General features: G+C 40.7%; 1 protein-coding gene across 1 annotated transcript in view; it reads right to left on the bottom strand.

Annotated features, from left to right (window-relative positions):
- faf1 (Fas (TNFRSF6) associated factor 1) overlaps nucleotides 1-22,744 on the bottom strand; it is a 59,940-nt gene that overhangs the window by 30,574 nt on the left and 6,622 nt on the right. Inside the window, exons 4-8 of the mRNA XM_069522067.1 lie at nucleotides 21,160-21,449; nucleotides 20,948-21,039; nucleotides 20,597-20,688; nucleotides 13,278-13,383; nucleotides 8,227-8,313 (exon numbers count right to left, since the gene is read on the bottom strand). Coding sequence (XP_069378168.1) covers nucleotides 8,227-8,313; nucleotides 13,278-13,383; nucleotides 20,597-20,688; nucleotides 20,948-21,039; nucleotides 21,160-21,449 — 667 coding nt within the window. The remainder of the gene's footprint in view (nucleotides 1-8,226; nucleotides 8,314-13,277; nucleotides 13,384-20,596; nucleotides 20,689-20,947; nucleotides 21,040-21,159; nucleotides 21,450-22,744) is intronic.

The following is a 22,744-nucleotide window of genomic DNA, read 5'->3' as shown; positions in this document are numbered from 1 at the left end:
TTATAATACTGACCATAGTGTCTTAAATTCCCATAAGGTCAGTAACCAAGAGGATACATGAGAAAGGCCGTATCTCCCCTGAAAGTTGAAGAGTGAATAATATCCTGATGAGTACTCGTCTCCCATGTTGTCTTAAGCAAAGCAAACTCCCCAAAACACAGTGGCTAGACTGATGTGCAATGTTGAAATTAAACAAACCAAGAGTGACATCACCTCTAAAGGAACTGACAGCACCTCACATCTTACTCATTGTAAAGGTTAAATGTGTTGGGAATAAAAACAGACTAAGAAAACACAACGCTTGTTTCTCACTGAATTAAAACCGTTCCTGTGAGGCCAGAACCGTCAGTTACACCAGACACAGTGACAGAGGTGTGCACACAGATAATAGAAGAGCGATAGTGTTTCTTGTGTATTACCAATTAGTAGCAGAGGTGCTTTTGACCATGAGAATTATACAGCTCAGTGTCCCAGAGACACCTATGAATAACACTTAACTCCAAACTTAACTTTAATGAATTTAGTGCTCTGGTCCCACGGTATTAATTTCTCTTTTTTCCTCTCCATTATTATGTAATGGTGCAACAACTACAACAGAGCATTGGGACCACTTTAAGGGGGAAAAAATCTGATATTTCTAAAATAAGTCATAATATTACGACAATAAAGTCACAATAAAGTCAGGACTTTGTTTTAGAAACTGTCTCTAATCTGAAGACAGAACCACACAGACTTTGTGGAGGAGGAAATGTTTGGTAGTCGTCAATGGTAAAGCTATCGGTTACATCTGCATGATATGCAAAGGGATTTTCAACATTTTGGATCCAGGAGTGGAACTCTGGTGTGTACAGAGTCTCCTTGCTATTTTTTGTCCGAAAACTTTTTTTCCTTTTTCTCGAAATATTATGACTTTTTAAAAATTCAATTACGCCTTTATTCTCGTAAAATTATGACTTTTTCTCATCAAATTCTAACTTTATTCTTTTTAAACTATGACTTTCTTATTAATTTGAACTTTATACAACTTTAATCTCAAAATTGCAGATTTTTTTTCTTTAATATGGTTCAAATACTTCATTGTAAGTGATTTAAAGAAAATTTAAGGTAGTTGAGGAGCTGATGGGATACAGGTCTGAAAGTAAAAGCCTGGATAGAGATGTTGGTACTGAGTCAGAAAAAGATTAACTGAGCCTGAAGCATGTGAAGGAATGGCCCTAAATAAATTCCGCCTATTCCCTGATTGAGTGGCAATCAAACGTGAGAGTCTTAACAGCGGCTGCTGATCCCCATAAACCCTTTACCCCCACTCCTCACAATAAGTGGCTTTTATTTGAGGGTCTAATAAGTGTATAAATAAAGTTGATCGCTTCCCCTGTCAAAGACAGTGTGGAGGGTTTGGGCTGACATGGATTCAAGGAGGGGATGTGAAAGGGAAAAAAAATGAGTTGAGTGCCTCTCAATCCTCTTCCTCACTTTGACCTGACGGCTTCTCCCGATGTTGAGGTACACAAGTGCAGCTTGGTGGCTCAGTGGTAAAACGTGGAAACAAGGCTAAAGCACCGCAGGGCACGGGGTAAAGGGGGGTAGGGGAGGGAGTGAGGTTAACCCCCCCAAGTGACCCTCTCCCACATCTCCACACAAAAGGAACTGGCTCTTCTTTTTTGGATTCTTTTAATTAACACTTGCATTGAGGCTCGAAGCATTCAGAGGCCGATACAGGGAAAGAATTCTCTCTCTCGCTTAACCCCCCCCTCCCTTCTTTGCCTCTCTCCCCTTCAACCCTTTCTTCCTCTTCTCTACCTTTCTTTCCCTCCCATTCTCTCCCTTCATTCTCTCTGTGTTTCAGTTTTTTTTTCTTTTCTAGTGTAGGCAGTGTTTGGATTAGGTGTCTGGCTGTGAGTGTGAGATAATTACTACTGACAGCTGCACTGACGGCAATCACAACCACACTAGCACCTTAGCCCACTTTCTCTTTGATGGAGCAGGAGAACAGTGAGAGGAGAGAGGCCAAAGAGAAGGCAGAGACTGAGAACAGCCCCCCCTAAACACCTGTTGGTCACCTTGTCCAGGCTGAGCCTTGCTGAAGATGTAACTCTTGTTATTAGTACGTAGGGATGGGTTTTAAGAACTTGTGCTAAATTGGTACCAGTTATCATTGGACAGTAACGATATATTGATTAAATTCTGAGCAAACGGTGTTTCTATTAGTATTTATGGTACATTCAGGCTTTTGCTATGCAGCCTGCCATTGCAAAATTATTACAGCCACTGCTAAAGGATTAGGGCAGATGCACATTTGGCCCAGATGCCTGTCGGAGTGTCCTTCCTCCCCACTCTCCCGCTGGCCTGCGCTCACTTTGCACTTTGGTGATATACACCAATACTAGAGATTATTAGAACCCTTACAATAGTGAAGTGATATGTTTGTTTGATTTATGCAATAATTTACGAGGCACGCATTTCCTATAAACATTGACATTTGTTTTTGAAGAGCAACAGAGATGATTTTCCTTAATGCCACTGTTTAGTTTTATATTGTTAATAGTCTTTTCTTTTTATTTATTACTTGAAGGCTACATAGCCACTTATGTTCAAATATCTTTAAAAAAGAACACATGAGTGTTGTTGACTTGGGATTTATTATTTTATTTTTTGCTGTGATATCGAATTGGGTATCGGGAATCGTGGAAATTTCATGTTATCGGTATTGACTTCTACATTTTTGGTATTATGACATCCTTAAACCAAGCAGGATGGAAGCTGCATGTGAAGAAAAAAAAACCTTAGACAATGAGACAGATAGACTAACTCACTGCTGCCTGAATGTCACCTGAAGGCAGCCAGTTACATGAGGTAGAGGGGGGGCTCTGCCTGAGCTTACAGCTGAGCCCTGTTGCTAAGGAAACCACCAGGCCGCCCTCAATAAACCCTCGGTTGCATAGGCCCCTCTCAGGTAGAGGAGTATTCCATTAATGCCAGATGGGAAGCGGAGGGAGGTGCTGGCCTACAAGGCAAGGCACCTCTCCGAGGCTCCACAGCATTAATACATTAGCAAACACCATGAAACACTGCATAAATGTCAGCAATTACTGGCTAGAGGGAAGGAAGGGTGGTAGAGGTGGGTTCGGAGATGAGAGGGGGTGTAATAAGGTTGTCCCACTAGCTGTCAATCACTCCAACAGGTGTGGAGGAAAGACTGCCAATCAAAACAACTCCAAAGCAATGAGGCCTTCTAAGAAATTCTCCACGCTATGTTGTTTAGAAAAAGAAACAAGAGGAGCAGAGGGAGGAAGAGACTCAACCAGTACAGGAAGTTGACGTCTCAGGATGTTGGCCTCTCAAATCAGATGCTGCCATGACCTCTGTCATTATCTTCAGCACAGCTTAGAACAGCTTTATCATAGACAACAATCAGGAGGAACATGGGGGCAGAACAGATCAGGGTTTTTAAAAAACCATGCCGGGGTAATTACTTCCATTACATTTTAGCTATGGCAAAATCCACCAAGTGTACTTTTCTATCAGAGAACCATCAAGCTTAACAAAACATATACAAGTTCTTCTTGCTAGTTCTTTCCGAAATAATGTTTATTTATTCTCGTAAAATTATGATTTTTTTGCTCCTAATTAAAATATCACTTTATGACTTTTGTTTTTTATATATTTTCTGTATTAATATTCTTGTAATATTATGATGTAATTTCTTATTAAATTACCACTATTCTCGTAATATTATGACTTGAATCTTCATTCAATTATGCCTATATTCTTGCAATATTATGAGTTTATTTTAGATTATATTACCATTTTATTCTTGTAATATTATACCTGTATTTTTCATTAAATTACAACTTTATTCTCCTAACATTTCCCCTAAATATCTTTTAATATTAAGTTACATATTTATTCTTGTAATATTGAGAATTTTCCTCATTAAATTAAGAATTTATTCTTGCCATATTATGAATGAGTTCATTCTTGTAATATTTTTTTCTTTAAATTACCACTTTAACTGTAATATAATTACTTTATTTCACAATATATTACGTCTTTATTCCTGTAATATTACATTATTCCCAAAATAAATAAAAACATTTCTTTAATATGGCCCTAAAATCTAAACAACCCTAAAATCCAACAAGAATAGTTGTCTCTCCCAGAGAACTAAGAAAAATGTTGAGATGTAGAGACAACAAAGCAAGTAAACAAAAAATATAGTTAGTCCCCACATGATCCTTTTTTCTGCTAAATAGTGCAAACAAATTACCTGTAATTAATCTGTGAGGAACACTGTAATTACAGCACCTACAAATGTGCTCAAGAAAAATTCTAATTGCTGAAAATGAGTGACAGGCATACAGTCTATGGTCATAGGTGTAATTTCATGTGTCAGGTCAGCTTTGGGTAAATGTTCCACCAGCATCACACATGAAACTAAAAAAATTAAACTGGGTCAATGTTTTAGATGCTTACTTCTTAGAATCCACATTGTAGAAGAGGCTCACAATGTAGAAGTTAAGCATTAAAAATGTGTTGTAACAGAGATAACTGATTGTTGGAGTTCATGTTTTTACAGTGTTGTGATTCATCTTCACTACATAAACACTAAGAAAATTAATATTTGACCAAGGTCAACAAATCTACCAGGCGAGAAATGAGCAACAGCTCCCATTGCCTCCTGCTTTAATTACACTTCCTTTTACATTCCTTGGTGCGACACCACTTACAATAGCACGGTGCTCTGAATAAACTGATGTGTCGCTTACTGCTATTTGAGCATTATCCATCCTGATCCAATTTCAACTCTCCATAAGGCCTTGAATAATTCAGAGCACAATAAACAATGAAACACACTGAGTAGACTGTATAAGGGAGGGGGATGCAACACATGACTGCTTGTTTCCCTGAAAGGTGAGAATGTCTTTAAAACACACTAATTTCCTAAACGCTCGAACAATACATGACATAATTTAACCAACAATAAAACAACTCAAATAACCTCAAAAAACAACTGACGGAATGGTCTACAATTTTTTGTCTTTTTATCCAACTGATGAGCAACCAATCATGTCTTAGAACTGAACATGGATCTATAAAAACACTAATCTTTCCATTTAAACCAAATATCAACAAATTCTTCCATACACAGTTAAGAGGTATGAACGACACTTTAGAAAATTGTATATTATTCCCAAAACTAAGTGTTAAGATGCACATAAAAACAGGCACATTCGCAAACACACAAATGCAAATATACACACACACACAAATGAAAATGCAAGCGGACAAACAGTTATATCACACGATCAAAGGCAAAACAAAGTTAAGTAGTAATCGATTCCACTGCAAGGGGGCTAGTGTGCAGAGCTAAGTGTAATCTGGGGCCTCTGGCTGCCATGTTTATTGGCCCAAACCTCAGGAGATGAGACTGGGCTAATGAGCTAGACACTAATACTGGCTCCCTACCCGCCCGCTAGGCCGGCCAAGCCCCGGGCTTTCTCTGCTAATACCTTCAGACGTTTCAATAAGAGAGCGGTGGCTAGAGCAGAGGCCATTATTACACTTCTGTCTCTGTGCTTTTTAATATCTCCTCATCCAGGAAACACAGGCGCTGCAGATGTGTGTTAGCCAGGTGCCGACTGGGACCGTGATGCCACAATGAGCTGCAACCTATTCATGATCCCTATCTGTGATATTCATAGCTACCTACAGGGACGGACTGAGATTCACTGATGACGAGTACACAAAAAGTGAGATAGAAAGACCTGAATTATTTACATTATTAAAAGCGTTTTAGTGCTTAGCTTACATGTTTTTACAAATGAACCACATCAGAATACTATACTATTAATGTATAAAATCAGTGTGTTACATTTTTAGAGATGTAAGTTTGTATTTATTCCATAGGAAAAAATTACACCTACTGCTTGAGCCTACCTTTACTCTGAAAACAGACTCAGTTCTTCATGTCACTGATTCTAGTCTATACTGACATGAGTGCATTCATGATGCAAACCTCTCATTGTACCACATCCCAAATGTCTTCGACTGGACTCACGATTTGGTGTCTGTGTGGGGAGGCCAATTAAATTCACTCAACTGGTTTTCATGTTCATGAAACCAGTTTGAGACAACACTGAATAATCCTCCTGGAAGTGACCATTACAAAATAGTACATTTTAAGGGCGTCATAATAGGAGGCACATGTTCAGCAAAGATTCTTAGGTCGTTGCATTCAATATTAGTTATTAAGGGGTTCAAAGTTGGACAAGAAAATATTCTCTATACCATTACACCCCCACCATCAGTCTGGATGTTTGGCACAAGGCAGGATGGGTGCACAGATTCATACTGGTGATGCTCTACCATCTGCAGTCTCAGTAAAAATACAGTTAAGTGATGATGTCCACTGATGATGAGCCTGTGACCACATTAGCGTCAGATTTCTGTTCTTAACATAGCCTGTTCTTAATCTGTCAGCCTGAACCAGTCAGGTCATTCTCCTTTGAACTCTCATCAGATCAAGTTGAGAGAACGACAAAACTGCTGCAACAGGAATTATGCCAAAGTCACAGACATCCTGATTCTGATGATTCATGTAAACATTAATCCTGACTTGTATCTACAAGGTTTTTTGCATTGCATCTGTTGTAACATGATTGGCTGAGTGGATAATTGTATGAATAAGAAACTGTATAGGTGTTTGTCAGGGTTGTAAGTGACTGTACAACAGATTCTATAAATATTCATTCTTGACAGTCTTATTATTTTGGACTATAAAAGAAACTTATTATTAATACCAACAATTAATTAGATATTTCAATGGTTTCCTTTCATCCTTGACTAATAAAAAAAAATAACTCCAAAAGAACGTTTACTCAAAACTTAGGTCAGTCATTATGTTACTTTTGAAATTTACTTGATCACATAACTGGATGTCTACAACGATGGTCCTAAATATGATACATCTGCTTTATAGTATGGTCTGTTTGGTGGTTAATAGGTTCACCATTGCCTGCTGTGAGATAAAATGGGCCCTTTTAAGCACATTGGTGTTGCAATATATTTGCCTTCTCTGTAAAATGCTTTACTTTGAGTCTTAAATTGGGTATAGTTAGTGTTTATTCCCTTATTTTTTTAAACTTGAATAACAGATGACAAATAGAATAGACTGGATTCACCAATAAACTGTGTATAGAAAATGGGTCATCATTAATGTGCACAATGTGCACTGCAATTTAAAATATAAATCAAAATGCTATGGTCTAGTCGTAAAGCCAAGTTTGACTTCATTTACACCTGCTATTAACATGTGTCTCACTCGATATAATTTTAACCTTATTACATTTACACCTGGTTTAATATGTGTCTCCAGTGTCTACATTGCGATCAGATTGCTCTGTTTAGCTCATGTCACATCCTCTCATTTGCAAGAGAGGAGAAAAAAAGACAAATAAAGACAGATGAGAAGCTAAGTTTCCATCTTCACCGTGTTCTACCTGTAATTTCATGTGATCAAGCTTTAACCGGGTGCAAGCCAATGACCAAAAATCCATTTTAATTCCAGGTATGAATTTGGTATCTGGAATAGGACGCATATTATAACACTTGGAAAAAAGAAACAAAGTCAATACTCCAACCAAACAGCAATCACATAGATCTAAAAGGAAAACGTTAGCTAGGGGTTAACACAAGAATGTGTGCACTACAGCTCCTCAATGTAGCATGATAAACCATCCCCTACAATTAGCATGGGAACACATATGCTGTCAAAGAAGGGGCGAGACAAAAGGGGTCAGAGGTTCCTCAAGGTTCTGTATGAGGGCCACTTCTGATCAGCTTGACTGTGGGCAGAGTGAATAGTAGGGAAGAGCGACCCTGGGATGGGAGAGGTCAGCGGGACTCAATGATGTGAGCTTTAATGTCCACAGATAGAGGACACAGGACGGGAACCGTCTTTGACATCTTAATTAGCTTCAACATCTTACTCTCATGCTTCTGACAGATGGTTTGAGCATGGATTACAAAGAAACAGAACGAGTGTCAAACTGTTTCCACTGCTCTTTGCAATTGTTATCAATAATGTATGTACACTGTAGATTTTACTGTACTAATTATCTCTAATACCAAAGGCTTAGACCAAAGAACCAGTAAGAGCAACAAACAGATTTTACAGATCTCAGTCTCAATTTTTGATTGGGTTTTTAATGCGTGTGTGTCTCTTACAGAGTCATCAGATGCTGATGCAGGCCATCCCTCCCACTGTTGATGCCGAACTGGGATGTTTGTCAAGTCTGAAATGTTCCTCTTCACCTGCAAACAAAGAAAACATATTACAGTGTAGTCAACATACATGAGTCAGATAACCAACACTTCAGAAGGAAAAGGTGAAAAAAAAAACATTACAAATTGCTCAACTCAGACTTTACGCTATAATTTTACATCATTCTTTACTGTCCATAAAAGTAACTGTCTTTCTATCATTATTATTGGAAAGTATTTCATCTATATCAAAGTACTCTCCATTCAGCAGCATGAAGAAAAACTGTGATGGAGGCAAAAGAACTAAGGAGGAGATGAGTCAAAAGGAGAGCAGAGGAGGAAAAAAAAAAAGACAGCCATTGTTATCAGCATTCTTCAGATGCCACTGCTAATGCCCAGCAACAACAGCTCCACGCTCTGAAATGAACAGTATTTCTCTTCTCCCATTGATGTGCGGACGCTGTATCTGCATCATTTAATAACATTCCTTGCTTTTAAACAGTTAGCAGCCAGCAGCGCCTGTCCCACTGAGCGCTGTGTTACACCGTCCAGTGGGTTGTTGGTTTAAAGCCCTAACGCCAGCCTGATGTGCGCCAGCTGAAGCTGATCAAAGCCCTGTCGGCGTCTGAGCGCTGGCGGCCATGGATTGTGTGCATTTGTTCGGCAGGATTTTGCCATTTGGGCCCGCAGGGCTGGACATGGATGCTGAGAAAACTATCTATTGTGGAACAAAGATCCCTCCACACACGGGCCAAATCCTGTCTTTGTAAAAAGCACTGAGGAGAGATGGATCCTTGGGCATATGCAGGGCTGCTGATCATGGAGGTGGAAACTTAAAGAATGCTACAAACACAAAGTCAAAGCCAATGTCAGGCAAAGCAGGAAAGCGGCAGAAAAACACTGAACTATGAAGACTGCGGGGGCAAACTTTGCTCAGGCACTTGCACCTTGGCACTCTTCTATTGAGATTATTTGCACTTGCATATGTTCTGATGTTGTTGTCAGAGAGCACCGAAGAAATAATTATATTTAAATCTTTCGAGGCAACAGTACATTTTCTGTCCATTTATAAATCTTTCAAAGAAACTAGACGCCCACTTTGCTGGTTATGTTCTGGGCCTGGCACAGCCAAAGCAATCTGAAGTAAAAACAAGTTGAGAAAAAAATAAAAGAACACTAATAAATGAGTGGCACAGTCCATCCTTTGTCTTTCTATCGTAAATCCCAAACCACACTGCTCGGTACCTATCCTTATGAAGAGAGGCTATGGCCATGATAGCAGTCTGGGGTCAGGGCGGGTGGCCAGTGTTATTACAGAGTGTAATATCTATGTTTGACCAGCCGGACTACAGGGATTTGAGTGACCGGCTGGCCAGCCGATGAATAGAGGGGAAAACGGAGGCAAGGAGAGGCATAAACACTAGTAATGAAGAGGCTGCAGTCAGAGGTTAAAGCAGCATCAGAGAAACAACAAACTAACGCCAACCACAGGGAGAGTTGAGGTAAGAGGAGGAGGATGAGAGAGGAGACGGACAGCAGAACCCACCTGGCAGAAGTTAACCTGATCTCAGCACAGAAAGAAAACACAGCTACACAGCAGCGCCTGCCCACCTGAAACTACACCACAGACATTTACACTGGTCTATTCGTCATGTGAAAGCTATGGTGCTGCCATGAAAATCTGACGCAACCATATCAAAGGAAAACAAGGTATGATGAAATTTATAGCCGCTAAATAACAGTATAACAACACCTTGCTCTAGAGCCTCCAGGCAACCAAGTTTTTGCTGTAGTCTCCAGCTACAATGAAATGCAAAGTGTTGTCCACAGCATAGATCACAGAGGTAGGAATACTGTCTAATGCTGCCCCCTGTCTGCCAAAACAGTAATATCATTGGTTAGTTACACTGCAATTTAAACAATTATATAAAACCTTGACTCCAAGTAATTAATTTTACAAAAAAAAATTTTACAATTAAAAGCTAAAACTCGTGTTATAATGTGACTATATAATAATGGGCTGTTTAGTTCAATAAATACAACATGATCCTGATGGTAAAAAACTCCAGTACCTCATGAAAAGTATCCATCAACCTGACTTGTACATGAAGATGCTAAAATGTAAAAGAAACATCTTTAACACTGCAGAAGACTATTTGAACAAATGTCTTCATGAAAAATAACAGTGCTGCTTGCTTGTCTGCAGCTGTACATGTTGAGATGAGGCAGAGGTGTAGAAGCCAATATTATTCACAACATTAACTACACTGGCTGTGAAGCTGAGCTGCTGGCAATGCACCTCACGGCAAAATTAATGATCCAATCATTGTAAATGCCAATTGCCTGTAATCCCTGGCTGGAAGCAAATCAAAGAGAAGGAAAGGTTTCCATTAAACAGTCACAAGCGCTCTCTCACTCCCTCTCTTTCTTCATCTCCCCTAGGCACCAGATGCCTTTCTTTCATTGCTTTTTCGATCCAGCCCTCTATTTCTCAGCTCCGCGGCTCTGTCTGCATTTGGTTCCTATGTGTCTCCCAGCTGCAGGGCAAGGATGGGGGCCCGGGACCAGCCCTGGGGGGGGAGTAGAGGAGGGAAATCCCTAGGACAACTGGTCTGGTCACGGACAGCTCAGGGCCCAGAAGCCATCCCTATTCTACCCTCTACTTCCCTGGCAAACATTTGCTCTCCAGCTTAGCTCAGCAGCTAGCCAGCAACTTATCCTTGCACTCTTGTCTGGTAATGCCAATCAGAGTCTACGCATCCCTGCGCACCAGAGATGGGAGAAGAAAAGGTTGAGAGGGGACACTGGGAGAGAGATGGAGAATGGAGGGATAGAAAGGGAGGGGCAAGGGCAGTTCCCTGAGAGCCACAAGGCAAAGCCAGAGCCTTTGGGGAAGACAAACAAGGAGACAGGACTCTATCCCTATTGATATGCACAAGCAGGGACCATCGGCAAGTCTTCATCTAAGACAAAAGAGAGAATGGGGAGAAAAAGGCGCTGTGTAGTGGAGTCCATATGTGTCTGTGAGTGGACACAGTATGAGGAGAAAGGGGAGTTGGTCAGGCTGACTATGCTGTTTCTTCTTTGTTGCATTCTCAAGTCTTCTTCTGATGACATAAATACACAACTCTACCTCCTGTATTTGTCTTATTCTAGCTTGTATCTCAGCTTTTCACACCCCAACTCCAACATCACAGAGGTTGCACAAATGACTTGCACCTGTAGCATCTCATTCCGTCCTTGCATTTCCTGACACATAATAAGCCTGTTCCAGAGCTAAAGAGTAAATATATAAAGAGCATGATCAACATGGGGCAAACAGAGTCCAGATCTATGCAGGTTAAAGTTCTGGGCCTCATTTTCACTGCGGGGGGCCTTGAGATGCCTAAAGACAAGCATGCGTAAGGAAAGACCACAACATGGAGGCCTGTTTAAGCCCACATTGTCTCTTCTCTATTCCCAATGTCCTCTTACAGCACCCCCACCAAGCCAACAGTCCTTTGCCTCCTTTCTCCGTCCACAGTCCCCCCCTCCCACACTGCAGGGTCCCCTCCCCAGTGTTTGTAATCCCAGCAGAAACACTTAAGGTTCACAGTGGGTGCTCATCAAAACCATCTGCCTGAGAGGAGAGTGAGAGAGAGGATGGAGGGAGGAGAAGAAGCAAAGAGCGAGGGAGGAGAAATAAAAAAACCAGAGGAGGCAAACTTCAATCTTCACTTTCACCTACACTGAGTCTGACACCTTTCACTGCTGCATGGGAGTTAATAAATAAATGTAGACCTCTTTTACACCAAAATTAGCAGGTATAAAAAGTTTTTTTTTCAAATGTGGGTAAACCCACAATAAAAGGCAATTGACTCCTTTCCCTTTGCTAGTAGTGGAGTTTACCCTCCTTTTTTTGTTCTACATCACCAACATAATGAAAAAAACTGAGGTGCTTTCTCACCTCGCTGTCTTCCCAAATTAGTGCATTCACCTGGGTGTCATACCTCCATCAGTGCCGATTGGAGTCAATAAAGACCTTTGTCTGCTGCAGGGTCATTTAACCTGGGAGTGAATGCTGATTTAATAAATTCCCATTCCAGATAAAAGCCAGTCGTTAGTGGGTTTTTTGGCCAGTGGCAAAGGGGCTTTAGAGACCATAGGTTGACCATAAATCTAAATTATGTACAGCTACATTAAGACTGAAATTACTTCAAACTGATATTTCCAGTCCCATATACGGTATTAGGTGAAAATGATGACTACTTCATTTACATGTGAGGTAAACTCAAAAGTGGCTATGATCAGTCTTTGGGGAGCTTATTTCCTCCAACCTGTGACAGCAGGCTACCCACGGTGAATAATAAATGATGCCTGCTCAGGTCTCCCTCGGCCTGAGGGGTGGGTCTCAACTCACATGAGCACAAACATATACACATTCTTACCTATCTACATTTCATGGTCTTCATTCCTAAATCCATTTGCAGCTGTGATAGCAATAACCACTGGACAGAGAGGTGTACTGGCTTCACACTGGGTCAACTACGAGCAACTATAAATATTTCATACGCTGCCAAATCTACTGTTTAGTTTCAGATGAGTGAAATGAATGGACTCTGTCTCTTTCCATTGCTCCCGCATGCCTAGATCAAACAATGTTCAGTCATTTAAGCCGCCTCCTAGACTGCTGAGACTGCTGAGAGAGAGCGAGAGAAAGACGCAGCGTAGGGGGAATGAGGAGAAAAAGAGGGGGTTGTACCAGACCACAGCTGTGAGAGTAATTATGTGCACGGAAATGTGATCATTTGTGATGAATAATGAATCGATGGCTGAGATAGACTAGCAATGTTTGGCAAATGGAATGAAAGCTGTGGTATGGGAAACCAGAACGAGGTACAATAATATTATGTATGTGTGTGAGTGTGTGTGCATGTGTGAGAGTGTGTGTGTGTGTTTGTGTCTGTCCGTGTCAGTGTAACTGATTTTTTTTATGTCCTGTGTGGTCTGTGTCTGTGTGAGTGCTGGTGTCATACTTCCTGTATGGTTTTGGAGCCGGGGAAGTTGAGGCTGTAGTCCCTCTGGGCCTCGCGGTGGCTGATGACCAGCAGAAAGTTCTGGTTTAACGAATCTTCGAGAGGACTGGATGAGGAGGGAGAAATATAAAATGGTGAGAAACAGGGATGAACACGATAAAACAAATAAAACACTAGTAAGTGATGCAGGAAAGGGGAGAAGTTAAAGAGGCAGAATAATCGCACAACAGAAAGAAAAGAAGGGGGCAAAGAAAGACAAACATTAATACTAAGAGCGACTGAGTCGAGTAAAGGGCAAGCTGAAACTTGTCAACTAGTGGCAGCCTGCTGGCCCACAGGGAGGTGGGTGCCTCCTCAGGGGGCTTGTCGCCCACTTTATTGGTTATGTCTTAACAAGCCTGGCCAGAGCTGCGCTCAGCACAGTAGGCTACCACAGCTATGACCACCTGCACAGTAAACACAGGGAGGGCCACCAATCTGCCTTACTGAGCTAACAAACAAAGATTTAACCGTAACAAACGAAAAAGGAATAACACAATTCATCACATAAGCATAGTTTGATGGGGTTGTTGACCTTTACCAGTGACTCCTCAGTAACAAAGTCAAATTCCTGGTGTTGGATTGTTTTGGGAAACAGTTTTCAGTTGTTCCTGGAGTGTGGACAATGCTGCAATTAATTCAGCTATTTTCATTCTGAAGCAAAATATAGAGCTATTACTGTGCATCATAATACAGCACCTCTTCAGCAGATCCTGATTTGTGCTGTATTTAGCTACTTGACTGTCTCTGTACCTGACAAAACAAGTTATTGCACTTATATGTCTTTTATAATTTACATCCTTTCATAGAGTGTATTACAGGCTACTGTGCCAGAGACCTGTTGATGAATGTATTGAATGATGATCATATATGTTACTTTAGTCAAATGCATCCTTTTTAATTAGGTAAAATATTTGTTTTAAGTTGAAACTAAATAAAAACATGCAATCAATTATTGTTCATATGATTAGTATCCTGACACATTCACAGACATATTAAAAAAGGAATTAGAAGGGCAATCAGAGAGCTCATACTTCCACAGAGCTGCCTCTTTATCACCATTATCGCATATAAAGTACATGTATTGAGATCAGATACATGTCATGTAGACTGTAATTTTCTAGATATGCCTGCATTATTCCTGGAGAAATAAAAAAAATATCTATGAACACCGTATCTTCCAATGTTAAAAAAGGTGAAAAAAAAAAATCCTGGATGCATCCCCTTGATTGAATCCACTCCAAAAGTTAATGGTTTCTTCTTTGGCCAATACCCCAACCTTCTACTAAATTCCAAGAAAATCGGTTCAGTGCTTTTTGCATAATCCCATTGATCGAAAACATGGCGTCCTTGGTGGAGGAAATAGAGCAAATGTGGTACACCATATCAACCTGAATGAATAAGTGTATGACCACCAACTATAACCAATGCTCTGAGATGTCAGTCATCTAACACGCCAGAGGCTGTTCACCTTGGAGACCTGCTGCGGATATGGGTACGCCATGTATTGTGGAATAAGACCTGGCTGCGGAGACCTGACCTGTCCAGTAGGCCTGTTCAGTACCATACCGCAGTGAGAGACGCTGTCTGTGAATAATGCAAACGTAGACACTTTGTGTGCTTCACGTAGAGAGGCGGAGGTTGGGGAATCAACTTTTGGAAGCTTCATTTACAATAAGCTGTGAGGTTAAGTAGCGTTTTGAGCAAACGCTGGGTCTGTGAGGCTGAATATCAATGGGAGGCTTAAGGGCCGAAGCAGCCACTTAATCAGGGCTCAGAACCCAAGGAGAGGAGAAGAGTTGAGAGAAAGAGAGGGATGGGGGAATTAATATGTAGCGCACACATTAATTATGCAATCACACCCTTAATCTGTGCAGATCTGGACGAGCTTATGTTAACAGAAGCTCAAATTTACTGTAATGACAGCATATTTACATTGACTAAAACTGCGAAATCAATATGTAAATGTAATGTTTGTTGTAGCTAACTGGGGGAGATTGGAAATGTGTGGAGTGCAGGATGGATGCATATGTAATAGGGCTGAGCAGAAGGATGAGAGAAATGTGTGTGCATGTTTGTGTGAGACCGAGAGAAAGAGGGAGAGATAGAGAGAGAGAGAGAAAATGGAAGGGGTAGGGACACATAAATAAGGATCTAGCTAATATCATGATTATGTTTGGACACAGTCCCGAGCTACTGCTGGCAGGCAGCTCGACTCCTAAATAGACAGAGATAGAGGGTAAACTGAGTGGAAGTGTTACTCTGTCCTTCCAAGCAAAGAGGGAGCATCTTATCAGTCATTTATGGCAGACCGATGAGCAATTTGCTACGTGTGTGGGTAGTTATCTGCTCGAGATGTACTTTGAAAAAATCACAAAAATCACTTATTGTGCTATATGGTACAAAAATACTAACTCAACACATCAAATGAATTCAGAAAAATCTGCCATACGCAGTGAGTCATTTCCCATCTGTCTGATGAGGCCTGCTAGTTGACATATAAACAAAGCACCCTGTGTTTCCAGTGTAATATCCCTGTCGGGACTGATGCTGTCAAAGCTGCTGTCTTGTGATAAAAGCAGGCCCCTCAAGCGGTGCAGGGTTGACATGTGGATGTCTCAGTGTTTGCCTCTGCCTTCAGAGGTCTCTTTCTCACTCAGCACGCACACACCGTGACATCAAGGTCGGCCTGCGACATCTCTGGAGGTACTTGACATGGCATAAGGGTGCTGGGAGGGAAATGTCATTTAACTTTATGGACGGAGGAAATGGAGCGTTTTGCAGAGGGAGAAGAGCAGGCTAAACAGATTGGTTTCATTCTGAGGTAAGCCTATCGCCTAAGCAGCGAGTCCCCATGGCACAGAGCAGACTCTTATTAAACTAGCACTGCCAGACACAGGGACGCATGTGCACACACAATGCGACGTGCCTGTAAAACACAAATACCCACACACATTCTCTGCAGTCTTACACACACCCATGTATGCTTATTGCCATTTTGCAAGTTTTAACTGCAGACACACAAACACACACAGGAGAGGACATTCTAACTTATCACTTTGCATCACCTACCTACAGAGGAGGTCATGAAGCACACACACACCTTACCTCCTCCACATTTTGCATCCGCAACAAAGCAAGAGGATGCGAAACCGCTCTGCTCGGTTTTGGTCTGCCATCTCGTCCCAAAGTTAATCAGCATGATAACCATGACATACCCTCCATCAGGGTTGTTTAGCTAACCAGTTAGCATGCTCCCTGAAGCATCTGTGCATCCGCTATTGCATAGCTGACACAGAGGAAGAGGGGTGTGTGGGGGGCCGCGATAAAAAACACAGAAAACCTAATGAATCATTTTTGCAATTTGAAATTTCTTTGGGAGAGTTCAAATTAAAATAACCTTTCATTGGCAAACATACTTGCTGAGAGCCGAAGCGGAGAATAAATGAGGAAGGGAACCGATTCCGTTGAAATATTCATCAGGCCATCATCATTTATGCAGGAGATTAGCTCCTCCTCAACACCCTCTTGTATTCACAACATCGACGTAGCCACAGAGAAAAAACCTTCTTCAGACCGGGCTTTAACACTGCAGTCCTATAACTGCACGTCACATCGCTAACTAAATAACTACGTGAGATGGATCGGTGCTCGGAGGAAAATCTCCCCAAGCTCCAAGATTTATTTCTAATCAAACAAGAAAACTAGGAGAAGTTTACTCAGCAGGATCATAATGACAGAGCAGCACTATTTAATCAGTCGGTTTGGTTTAGGTGTGTGTGTGCTGCAAGAGCCAAGCTCCACAAAGTAATTGCCAGGGATATTACCATTTACGGCACATTTGCATTTTTACTCAGCAACAATTTGAACTAGATAAACATTGTGAAATTAAAAGTTAGTTGGATCATGGTTGTTCACGATACAGCTACAAACTGGCAATTAAAGTTGAGGATATAGGAATTGTTTCATTAGACCCAATTCAAATTTAAGAGTAGCTGGAGTTTTGGTTAAATTATTGGACAGCAGCAGTAACCAGAGCACAACTTTTACTGAGAAAAATGAAAAGTATATCCACATTTTCCTTCCATGTTAGATGATAATCTTGGTGTCATAATACAGAATGACAATCATTTTTCAGTCATTTAACATAATCTCAGTGTCATGCAAGCTGTCTATTGATACTGCCACTGCTAGGGGTAGTTTCAATGAACAAGTTGGACGTTTACAAATTTTATAAAGCAAAACAAAGTATAGTATAAGTATTTTTGACAATAGCATTAACTTGTATTTTACTTGTGACAATGTGAGGAAATCAAATTAAAGTTAAAATACTATACATGAATTTGACTACATTATTTATAACTGTAATATTACGCAAGATAATTTTGTTCATCCACATGCAGAAGTACCAGATCAGATGACTGATTTCATCATAACACAAGTACCTTGAGTTGCTATGGTGTTGATAATGTGTACTTCCCGACTTGCAAACTTTAGGTTGTGGCCTTTACTGGCACTGAGCTCTGCCTACTGCAACAAATTAGCACACACTGCATGTACATAGCATGTACTGTGGATATACGGTGTGACCACAGTTTATTTTTTCTGCAGGCTAACAGCTTGTCTGGTCCCGCTACAGGGGACTGTTCCCCCCCTCATGTTCTGTGATATGTCACCTATCCTCTCCCAGATTGACAGCAGGGTCACCGTGAACACACACTCTCAGTCACACCCACACATTTATACACAAATACATGAGCATACACACACTGGAGCCCACCTACTCCATTCAACCTCGACTGAAAATAGCTGACACAAAATAATGAGCTCCTGACACCCAAAATAATATCGATAACACTTGGGGAAATGGCAATGGTGCTGCTAAAAAGACACAGCGAGTGAACACACAAGGACAAGATGAGGAGAGGCAGAGGAGTGAGAGCGAGGGAGGAGGGATGACTGGGGAGATGTGGGCCATTAGCTGCCAACACAATATAACTACCACTTAGCATGACTAGCGGACGAAGCGGCAAACTGCCAAACGACTTCTTTTGCAAGTGTGCTGGTGACATGTGGATGCTTGCTTGGCTGTGAACATAAGGAAATATGAGGAGAGCTACAAGTGTATTTATCATTTTTTAATCTACTATCAACAAACAAAAATGGACCATTGAGACTATAAACAACTTTGTCTAAACAAGGTCATGGATCTGACAGAGGTACTACTGAAACTAGTCAAAAGACCTGTTATTATCAAATCATCTTTTTTTTGTAAGGGGCTATTTCATTAAACTTAAATGATCAATAGTCATGTTTTCTGTTTGTCTGTTTATCAACGGGATTATGCAAAAAGCACTGAACCGATTTTCTTGGAATTTAGTAGAAGGTTGGGGTATAGGCCAAAGAAGAAACTATTAACTTTTGGAGTGGATTAAATCAAGGGGGTGCATCCAGGATGGTTTTTTTTCACCTTTTTTAACATTGGGATGATATAGTCAATCATATAATTACATTATAAAAAATATTTTGAAACTTCACTACACACTGCTTAACGGAAGCATGTTTAAAAATAAAATGTATTCAGGATTTAAATTGACAGCCGTCTCTTTAATAATCATGTTGCCGCCATATAACTACTAAATAAGAAGAGAAGAGTTACAGTAAAGACAGTTTTCCTGAAATCCCCTGATGTCTAAATATGATAGTTATTAATATCAACAGTACATAATTCATCTGTTAAACAACACTGCTTGTGATTCAAAAATAATAAATAAAATATTCTAATATAATTCAGTGTCAGGCCGATCAATTATTAGCAGCATAGGATTCATGATGCAGTCATTCCTTTAATAATTACAGGAGTGGAAAAGTACATCCTCGTCTTCCACACACACATACACCTCAAACCTGACAATAACACATACAAAATATCTCATGCGCTGAAGTACGACCACTCTCATATTTATTTCTCATCTTCAAATTAAAAATAAAAAGGTTTGTGGTCAGCCAACAATAAGCCGGTAAAATGAAGGGAGAAATATGACTTTCTTTAGATGATGTTTTCCTGACACCGATGAAAGGACACACACACATTCAGCTGCCATCGATGATTGTATTACCGCTCCGACAGTGAGCTGTATGACATTTCACTAGAAAAGGTGGCTAATACTGCCCCGCATTCACCGTGATGAACAGAACAGGCTTAATTAAGCTTTCTCGACAAACCACTGCTGTCACTGGGTACTATCATTGATGTGGCAGATGGCTGGGTTTTTAAAGAAAAGAACAAATAATAATGGATATGATGTGGCTATTATGCAAAGAAAGAAAGAAAGAAGAATAAGATGCAAAACAACCTTCACCAAGCAACAATGCCGGGCTTAATGATACAAAGATGGGAGAGAAAATTATTATTTACACAACACACAGAGATTGAGCCAGCAGACACTCCTCTCAAAATGTCACAATGGATGTGAGAAAATGAATGTTCAGCAGCAGGTCAAATGTCTCTTAATATATCAATGAAAATTTGCTGGTTGGATTCTCTAGGCAACTTCTGCATATCTGGATAGAGATCGCCACCTGGTGTTCGCTAGTGCATGCTACATTTAAGTCCGTACCAGTAATATTTAGTAGTGAAGGTAGGCGCAGAGAGGAAAGAGGGTTTACTGTGAGATTACACATGAAAAGAGAAGAGTAAAGCTGCTTTCAGACATGCAATGAACTCGGGATATCCTCCTGAAATTATCTGGAAGAGCTGTATGTGAGAATGCAAATGTTAGAGTTACTACTAATAAGTCTGAATGTGTCCATGAGACCCGACAGCAGGATATTGTCTGGAGTAGTCACTGTGAGCAAGTGCACGCGTTGATGATGCTTCTGACACCTAACAGACACAAAACTGAAAAAAATACAAATATCTCAAAGTTTTAAAAAAAAAGGAGCTGTACCTATAGAAAACACCAGAGAAGATGTCAACTTGAAAAAAAACGAGATACGAGAGCTTTTGGTGATACGTCTCGATGCCAGTGTAGATGTGATGCAAACAAAAACATGTGATGTCCGCAGCAGAGTTTATAAATTGAGACCTGCCTCCTGCATGCTGAGCCACCCCTCGCCTGAATGTTTAGGAGATCATTGTGTTGTTGTGTACGTGTCTGGCCGAAGAATCTCTTGCTGTGTTCTTCATATAATGTATAAAGTGAAACTCCAGAGAAAGTCAGGACCCCATTGTGCAGGCATTCTCCAGAGTTCATGTCTTAGAGTGCTGGGCTAAGTACCTGTTTTTGCTCGTGCTGGCAGTAGGGGCGATGTCTGGGGTGAGGACATAGAGGCTGTTGTTCTTGGGCAGGTGTAAACTCCTCAGCAACGTCTGGGAAAAGGAACAGTGTAACATGTTAAATGTGAAAAGGCAGGGCACATTGTATGATGCAATGTTAGGACTACATGCAAGTGAAATTTGAAATTTAAAAATAATCACATTTCTTTAGATTAGTCAAACTGCGAAAACAACACAGAGAGAGAATATAAAAACTTCAAGTTGAGCTCATATCACCGTTACTGCTTTTCTTCTCAGTGCGGTCCACAGTTGTAGGTTTGATGAGTAATATTATTAAGTGTTATTAACTCACACTATCAGATACATCTCCACTCTTCCATCCCTTCAGCTGCATTTTGGACACTGGAACCCCAAGCTCTGTCTCGAGGATTTGTTTAATTTCTCCTGTAAAGTTATGCAGAGGAAAATGTGTATTTCAGCTTGACATTTAAGCACAAAAGGCAGTGTATTATAATGAGTGTTACACATAGTATGTCTGTCAGTGTGTATGTGTGTGTTGCTCACCGACTGTGCTGCCTTCCTCCAGTACCAGCTCTACGGTACGCTGCCGGTACTCCACCCTGAAGTTGAGCATCCGGGGCTGACGCTCTACGATGTGTCGGGAGGAGGAGTTGAAAGGGCAAAAAGCTGAAGCAGAGGACGATGGTGGAGAGGAGGAAGAGGATGAAGAGGAGGGGGGAGGAACTGTGCCTCCTGCTGCTGCTGCTGCTGTTGATGCTGTTGCAGCATCGGCTGCTTCTGATTGGTTAGGAGGTCCGTACATGCTGGCCTGGCTTGCCTCGCTGGAAAAGTTACTGTCACAGAAGTAAAAAAAGATTACTGATGGCATCAACATCTCAAAAAATCTGAATGTTTCATTACAGATCATAAAGCAAAGTAAAGACAGAGGAAAGTTAAAAGAAACAACAGATGTTAACAAAACAGAAAATGCAAACATCAGAGTCTTTCCCTCTCATCCTCTCCTACAATATTTTATTTTCTCTTTGCTGCTTGCTGAGTGTTATGATCCAGGTTTCACATAACACAGTAAATAATGTCCTTTCTTGTCTTGACCATGAACAAAGTGTGCCCTTTGTTCCTTGAAGTGTAAGGAGCAACTGCATCACAAGCGCTGGGTGCCAGAGTCAGGCTTTTTAACAAAGGCTGTATTTTATTTGGCCCACCACATTAGAGAGGCCACTGTCCTGAGGCGTAGGTCGACTGTCAACAGTTGCTAAAACCTCCCCACACACAGAGTACACGCACATCATAATCGTCTTTTCTGCCACAAACTTAAGTAACAGTCTAAATGTTTTAAGATCCAAATTCTTAAAATTAGATTTGGACAAGTAGAATATTAACTAACATGACCAAATTATTTTTCTAGTCAATCGCTGCAAAAACACAGATGAATCCCTCTTTGTGACAAAATCATCTGAAAACCATCCGAATGCTCAAAATAAAGTAAAATTAAGCATTGCATGATATTTAATGGAAAAGGCTGCGTTAGCAAAAGGCTGTTGAGATTGTATTTAGTACAAATAAAACTAATGTGAACCAAACTGAACAACAAATGTACTCTGAGGAAGAGGCAGACTTTACTCAAGCTGATTCTTGAAATTCTAAAAAAGCATCTGAGTAGTTTAAAAGCAAGAGTGAAAGGGGTTGTGAGTGCACTTTAACCTTAATTTGTTGCAGTAACACTGATGGCCATAAAATTGTCCATTGTTTCAGTTTGGGCCTTTTTTCTCGCTGCCCTACATGAAGAGTGCATTGTATTGCTGTGTCTTCCTGGAGGGGATCGAAAGGTAACAGAAGGTAACTAGAGACTGTCGTCAACAGGGGAGTCAGATTTTATATCATTTATGTATATAAGTCCTACCATGTAATGATTTGATGGCCTGAAGGATTTTGTTACTGTTCAACAAGCAAGCTTCTTTGAATATTCAATTCATTTTTCAATAATAAATATTAAATATTCTTCTTACTAAAGAAGGAAATGCATTTTAGACAAGAGCATTGGCTTTCTACTGGCAAGAGCTCCGGTCACACCATCAGTCTGTTTACTGGGCAACCCCAGCTCACTCCCTGCAGTGCCAGCTACTTCAAA

This window comes from Paralichthys olivaceus, chromosome 3 (genome assembly GCF_024713975.1).
Source record: "Paralichthys olivaceus isolate ysfri-2021 chromosome 3, ASM2471397v2, whole genome shotgun sequence".
In the NCBI taxonomy this organism is placed as follows: Eukaryota; Metazoa; Chordata; class Actinopteri; order Pleuronectiformes; family Paralichthyidae; genus Paralichthys; species Paralichthys olivaceus.
Note: the sequence above shows the minus strand (reverse complement) of the source record. Positions and strands in the feature narration are given on the sequence as shown.